The 7,965-nt window shown below is 34.7% G+C and overlaps 1 protein-coding gene across 1 annotated transcript in view; it reads left to right on the top strand.

Annotated features, from left to right (window-relative positions):
* The window catches only part of DPYD (dihydropyrimidine dehydrogenase), a 311,278-nt gene that overhangs the window by 18,911 nt on the left and 284,402 nt on the right, over window positions 1-7,965 (top strand). Inside the window, exon 2 of the mRNA XM_031057867.1 lies at window positions 4,468-4,550. Coding sequence (XP_030913727.1) covers window positions 4,468-4,550 — 83 coding nt within the window. The remainder of the gene's footprint in view (window positions 1-4,467; window positions 4,551-7,965) is intronic.

Raw genomic sequence — 7,965 nt, 5'->3', positions numbered from 1 at the left:
CCCAGATGTAGGTATTTACAGTAGATTTTGTAAGTCCTCAACAGTTTTGGTAATCTCTTGTTAGAACCTATCTCCTTAAACATAATGAGTTGAAATATCAGAGTGAGTTAGTAAATCCTCCAGAATTCGGACCAGGTTGTCTCATTTTAAGGACTCAGAAATTTAGGTACAAATACACTTAATAAATTAAATTTGTCTGCATAAACAGTAGGAAATTGACACAACATACTCTAGGAACCTTTCTCATGGGTTATAAAGAAGAAAATCGGAAAAATGAATTTGTTTTAGCATTAGTAGTAATAGCAAATTTGAACTGAATAGGTAAGAGCTGTTCTGTCTTTCAGTTGCTGTACATTCCATATGTTTAATACTCAGGAAATTTGACATTAAAAGTGTGAGATTTAGTCAAGCTTTCTAAGAAAATTTTCTAAAACCTCTGCAGAAGCAATGAATTCTGAGAATTCAACACTCGTAGTACTAACCTTAAAAACCTCTTTCCTTGAAGAGAGATGGTATTTCAAGTAGGGCTTTTAATTTGGCGGTGTATCAACAAGGATAAGAGATCTACTCAACTTCAGTGGTGCAGGCTGCCTTAGAATAGGTCTTACACTGTTGTCAGTACAAAAGATTTTTATTTCTCAACTATCTCAAAATGTGTGTAGAGAAATTATCTGTAATTTTGAAAGTCTTCTGTGAAGTATTTCAGTACAGATTTAAAGTAGCAGGATATGACTTATTGTGATTCCACTCTTGTTTTAGTGCTTGGAAGATTTATGGTTGATTTCAATGGGAGTGGGGTCATATTTAGCCCTACTGTATCACAGAATGGGCAAGTCTGAGTTATGGTTTTCCAAGACTGACCCTTACTTCTGTTGTGGCAGAGCAGAGGCAGCCGTGCTTTTGTCATTTAGGGACAACCTCAGTGGTGACACCAGGCAGCAGACTGCTGTTCTAGTCTGCTGGTTTCTGAGCTACTTCTGCCAGGTTCTTCATTTGACTCAAGGGGCCAAATGAAGAATTCCTTTTCCAATAAGTCAACAAAGAGGGCTTTTTCATCCAAGACGAAAACATAGGCAAGAAAGCTAAGCTGATCAATGTTGAGAGATGAGTTTTAAAGAGTGTGACTTCACTTTCGCCAGAATATCCTAGGTTTTTATTTAAAACCTTGAGGGTTTCTGTATTTCTATTCTTGCTTGAGCTAGATGGTTTCTTCAACCAGTCTCAGAGTACTTTGGACTTGTCACTTGAAATATCTGAAAATACAGAATTGTGAACACATAGTCTTTGCTCCCAAAGCTTGTAGTTTATTTTATTAACAGAAATAAATTGTAGCAGCGAAAAGTAATATTTTTGTGGTTATGAGAGGAAAAGCTTTTCAACTTGTTCATTAATCTTCCTTCTTCCTCATCTTCATACAGTCATTACTCATCTTTCTCATTTTGGTTATACATTTTACCAGTCTGCTGTGTGTCATGCCACAGATAGTTGTGAATATCCAGTCCACATCTCCATTTTTAACTAGCTGTCACGAAGCTTAAGATCTCATATGATAAATAAGCCATTTATTTGTAGATAAAATACTTCCTGCTCTTGCTTTTTCACTAAAAGAATTCCAAGTATTTATCCTAGAATCCTATAAGAAGCAGTATTTAGACTTATGTGGCTTTTTTCTATGTAATGGTATTTTGACTTATGATGACCGTGTCCCTAATTGCAGCTCTGTACTTACTCTTCCTCCCAAACTTCTCAAGGGTGATATTTAATTTAGTATCGTGCAGAACTACAGATCTGCCAATGGCAATAACATATAGACTGCTGTATAATTATTGAATCAGAGAGTTAAAACTTCTAGACTGTATCTATACCCACAAAAAATCACTTGGCAGTGAGCCACCAAAAGCAATTTTTTCATTGCTTGCATTTTGATTTTTTTACTTTAGCTGTTGCTCAAAATGAAACACCTTGGACTTGAATTGCTCATTAGACTTAAATGTATTGTGATGTATTATGGGCCAAAATACACTGTCCTATGCAATATGCTTATACATATGAATTATTTGGTAGCATGGATAATAGAATGAGCTCAGTTTTTTCTAGTGATTTAATACTTCAGAATGTAAAACTCACCCTGGTCATGGTCTACTGAAGTTTCCTCATTTTCCAGACATATTCTTCAGAGTATTCTCATGCTTACAATTTCATTTCAAGCCTTTCTCAGAAACTGATATCCTTTCAGAAGCTATACAATATTGCATGTGAGCTGACACTCAGACACGTGAAGTGCCCTCTATGCACCTGTAGCTGAGCTTGTATTTGGTATTTCAGACACCCTTTTCTCCTTCCTCTGAGATGATCTAGCATGCTTGCAGGAGTGGAAAAGCAGTGGGTATGATCAGCAGTTGCTTACTCTTCTCTTCAGTAAAAATGCAGTAACTGATGGCATGGTCCTATGAGATCATTCTCCTTCAGGAGTTTGCTTCTGGCTCCTTCTCAGTCTGCTTCTGAGCTTTTTTAGCTCATTTTCTTCTAATGACTCTACAGTTTGCTCTCCAGCTACTTTACCTTGCATGAGAGCTATTTGGCTGAAAGTAGCTGAGAAAAATACTCTCCAGAAACAATTCTCAGAAATGGTAGAAGTAAGTTCACAAGAATGAATTGTGTGCTCCTCAGATTTTTTGAATCTATAGTGAGGTGCTAGTGAACAATGGATCTTGGAGCAATATTCCAAATTATGTTTCCTCTGGCTTCTATTTTCCTGGAGGATGGGAGGTTTAATTTTGCTTGCACAGATACTTGCATCTTAGTATTGATGAATTGAGAATCCTTCATTAATTAGTGTTGTTGATTTGGATTTCTTTTATATATTTTAAATGACTAGCCTGCCTGTATGTGCTTGGAGCTGAAGGTCAGTGTATGCTGATCTGATTAATGGAATACTTCATTGTACAGTTTCCATATTTCTTTTGCAATCGCTTTGACTCTTCAAGTATGATTTTGCTATGCAAAGGACAACTGATTGTAATATGAACAAACAATTCAACAAATCACTTTAACTGTGGGACGAGACTTACTGTGACATGAGTAGTTTTTACAAAGGAGAAAAAAGATGTCAAAATATGTCAAATATGTGTAGCTCTGTTAATTTTTCTGCTCAGAAATGTATTGTTGAAGCATTAAAACTTTGTATTAAAAGATCGATAATCTTATCTAAAAATAATGGTAGTTTAAATGTTAATTGGGCAAGATAAAATACGTTGCTAGGTCATTTATAAGAATCTAATAATTTCCTTTTCAGTAATGCTTTTTTAGCCTCAGATTGAATGTAATTAAAGAAATAAGGAATCAATGCAAATAAGAAAAAACAATAGATAACTCCTATTGTATTTATTATAACTTGTTTTAAGATGTGGTCTTAAAAATGAAGTCACTTATTAAATACTATGAAAGCAATATGACCAAATAATAGTGCCCATCATTTCTTTAAAATTGTGGCTACATATAGAGCCTGGCAATCCTGCCTTTGAGTTTGTTAGCAGAAGGAGCTGTTCTGCTTGCAACTTGTTTCTTTTAAACCCATATGGCAAAATTATGCCTCCCAGAGGTAACTTTTGGTATTGGAGAAAGTTGTTGTGTAGAACAGGGGTAACCTGAAAGCCTCCTGTATTGATGAAGCCTCAAGAGAATATAAAAATCCTGTGGAAGATGCAGATGATTAGAGAATTCTTGTTCGCTGGTATTTCAGACTCACTTTGCACAGACACAAATTACTGCACTTCTCAGCATCTTCTGAATCAATTTTACTGTCTTTGTGGCAGCAGAAGAAAAGCATCAGTGCTCTGAAGTAATGGAACCAGTCACACATTTAGTAATAATTTACAGAATATATCAAAGTTTTACTTCATTTATTGTGACAAAATTGTTGGTTTCGTATTACTTTTATAAATATTGGTTAGCTCTAATCTGGAAGAAACATTGTGGTTGAGGTGTCTGTAAACAATTAAGCTTTTCAATTTCTGTTATGTTTTAAAAATTAAATAGGAATTAAATATGACTGTTCTTTTCCAACAACCCTGCCTGTTTTATTGGGAGGTAATTTACAAATTTTATTATAATAATTATAAAAAATGCTCATTTAGGTTTCTATTCTCCTGTTTGTGTGCTATAGTAGCATTGTAGCCTCACACAGAGATAAATGAAAAAAAAAAAGAAGAAAAAGTAAAAATTCTATAAATTTTATTATGGAAAATTTATAAGGTGATTTCCATGACAACCATATAATAAGATTCATATTTACTTTAATTCTGAGTTCTCAATGTCTTTTTAATGACTTCCATGTAATTAAAACAGAATGCATAATTTGAGGTAACGTAGTATAAATCAGTTTTGTTTGCGTGATGCTGAATACTGTTAATACATGTACAATGAACTGTTTAAGAAGCCTTACATGGATATGTCCATTTGTTGCAGAACTGTGAGAAACTGGAAAATAATTTTGATGACATCAAGCACACGACTCTTAGTGAGCGGGGAGCACTTCGAGAAGCAATGAGGTAAGTCTGGGTCACCATAGCAACAGTCACAGATGTGGTAAAGAAAGAGTCATTCTTCATTATTGGGGGAACAAATGAGTTCATTGCCACCATTCAGCTCTATTCTCTAAGGTATTAATTTGTCAGTGGAGAGGCTTCCCTTGAGGCTGTACTTTGGTTTTGAAGCTGCATAAATGTTAAGCCTGACTGCACAGTAAAAAATGTAAATGTTTAATTTGTTATTTAAAATGCTTAAGGGGTGCCTTGCTTTATATTTATACTAAACTGTGAGTGAATGAAAATATTGTTCATCTAAATTCTGTAAGTGTTAAAGCAATTGTACAATGGTGTCTGAACAAACCTGTATTTGCTTTAAATTGAATTTGATTTTTATGTATGTAGTTCCTGTATACTCTGATTTTATCACCAAAATTACGTGATTTTGGTTTTGATAATGGAATGTAAGAATCTGTCTGGTCCTTTATGTGTTGTAGAGATGTATATTTTGTTTAATATCACATTTTTCCACTTAATACTTATTAGAAGAGGTTAAAATTAGTCAGAAGATGAATTTTCTGCCATCCTTACTTGCACTGCAGAGTATCTGGGTACAGGACTCCAAAGTCCTGCCAGGTACAGTGCCTGGAAAAGGGAGTTATTACTATGCAGAAAGGTGGTGGAATTGAAGACAGGTTTTCTAAAGCAACTCACCGAATAATCAGGAAGATGTTATTTATAGTATTATCTGTGAATCAGAAAATTATATAAACTTCACTTTTAAAGGTTCTGAAATTGGATAGTAAAATGTAATGATGCAAACATAGTGCTTCATCTCATTTGCTTGATCTCAGAGTAACTTCTTACACTTGAACCAGTGCAGTAAAAAGTAAAAACAACAGCAATCCCCCTAAGAATCTACTTGAAGAAAAAAATACACCTATTTGCTTTGATTGTGTCCATTATCCATTTAAATTTATGGATGTGTGTAAATGACTTGATTTGCACGAATTACATTCACGATGCTTGTGTCATGTGCACTGACTGTTTGAAAAGGTATTCTTACCTACAAGTATTCTGAACATTTCAACTACCAGTGCTGCAAATAACTGTAAAAATAATGGTATTCACCTTTCTAAAAGTGATTTTTGCTTTATGCTTGTGTGGCTTCATATGTTTAGGGTTTTCTCCAATGTGGTTGGTCATCTGTGTACATAAATCTTGCATCTAGTGTCAGAAAATGGAAAGTGATTTAAAGTAAAGATTTGGGGAATTTTTGGCAAATGAAGCTACCTTTAATATTTCCAGCAAATTGGATTTCAAGTTGCTGCTGTCCTGTAACAGTGTTCAGGTTTGTGACGTTTTGCAATACATGACTCAGCAGGGATAATATTTTAAAAACTTAGGAGCTGACAGCTCTTCCATGATCAACATTGAATAGCAAGGGGAGCTTTGGCATTTCAAAGGTCATGTTTCTGTTACAAAGCCTGTTTAGAAGATTCTTGTGATTCTTTCCTGTGCAAAAGCACTTGACTATCTCATAAATTTGTATCCTGGCTATTTCTGCTAGTGTACAAGCCATTCTGAGAAATAGTTATTGATTGTGAAGAGTGACAGATATTGTGCAGTGCTGGAATTCTCTTAATTGCAGTCAGTATTGTATGGTTGGTTGTTTCCTTAGTTGTTTTTTTATTTTGAGATAAAGAAAATACCTGACTTACTAAATGTATAGTGTTGTGTGTTTTTATAAGATACTCGAGTGCCACATGAAAGATGCAAAATGTTAATTTAGAGAGGTATCTGCATATAGGTGTACATATTTTTCTAAATGTCTAAATTTTCTAAAAGACACTTGTTGTTTTAGGTTGTGCAGTTATTTTTGTTGTGTAGTCACCTCATTTACTGGGTGGCTGCATTTTTCTGTTTGGATCCCAAGATTATCTGTATGTGTGTAATTCAAGTGGTATATTTTTATAGATTCAAGTTCACTTTTCCTTTCCATGACAAGAGTGGACATTGGACCAGGTGTGGGAGGACATAGATTTGCTGGCCTCAGTATTATGAGGTACCTGCCTCCTTTGGGTAAGGGAAGCTTGTGGAGAGCGTTGCACGTTGCACAAAAGCACTAAAATCATGTGGGCATGAAAGCAACAGCAACAAAAAAATCCTAGTTGGATAGCTAAGTGGATATATGTGGATCTCAGATGAGCCTTAAGTTGAGTGGGCAGTCTGCCCAAATCCTCTCTGATTTCCCAGAGTGGTACTACTGGTCTGCCAGATGAGAAAGACAATGAACACTTTTTCCCAATGCTCCTGTTTGGAATGAGACCTTCCATTTTAACTTCATCTTTGAGAAAAATGGCCAATTTAATATGGGTTTCAGTACACTTCTAGTCTACGAGTATCACTGTGCTCTGCATAAACAAATACTAATATCCAAGAAGGATCTTGTTCTGTTTCCAGCTCTTCAGTATTCAAATTGAGGACTACATGAAAATTATCGTTCTTGGTTATGTATACAGATGTATGCAAAATAAACTTTCTGAAGGGTTTTGAAATTCTCACAAAGCCTATGAACTTTTTATAATTCTACTTTATACTTATTTTAGATTTTGAATGAGATAATGAGCGGATAGTAGTTTGCCATTATTCAGTATGTAAAGAGTAGTATTCTAAGAATTTGATTTACTTGTGATTGCACATAAAATCCATAAAGCATTCCATTCATTTAATGTTTTGCTTATTTTGTTAATGTACTCCAAATGTTTTATTTATTACTATATTTTAATGCAGCTGCAAAGCTGAAGTAAACAATAAAAATCCATTAGTTTTTTGAATTGGAGCTTATAAATGGACAGACTATTGCTTGCTTACCTTGAATGTATATATGATAAATTAATTGGGTATTTTATGTAGTAACTTGTCAGAAACATATAGCTATATACCTATAATGTCAGGTTGCATAAGTAAGAGCACTTTGTTATTTCGGTAAACAGAGCTCAATTTGTTTTTAACATATAATCAGTGGGAAAAGTCTGGATCCAAATCATCAGTAAAGATTCATCTAGAATTTTAAAGGAGCTTTTAGACTGGTTTTTCTGCTACAAGGAGATAAGTATTTGAGGAGCAGGAAGTGGTGTAGTTGGGTGCTGACACTGGGAGTCTTATCATATCAGGTGGTGAAACCAGCATGTGGACTGCTACAGTAGGCATTTCTTGGGAAAGTAGGGTAGAGTAGCCTTGAGGAGTCTTTAAATTAAGCGAACTATAATGATACCTCTGCCCCCTCAAATTATAAAGTAACTTTAGGGAGAAGTGTGGCAGGAATCCAAACTCAGTTATTAATATCAAATTAGATATTAATAAATTATTAAGGTAAGGTTTAGTGAGTTACTGGGTTTAAAAAGGACAAATTTAAAAAAGCAGCAGACATCAGTGG

Source organism: Geospiza fortis, unplaced genomic scaffold (assembly GCF_000277835.1).
Source record: "Geospiza fortis unplaced genomic scaffold, GeoFor_1.0 scaffold403, whole genome shotgun sequence".
Taxonomy (NCBI): Eukaryota; Metazoa; Chordata; class Aves; order Passeriformes; family Thraupidae; genus Geospiza; species Geospiza fortis.
The sequence above is the reverse complement of the archived record's forward strand: the minus strand, read 5'-3'. Positions and strand labels throughout refer to the sequence as shown.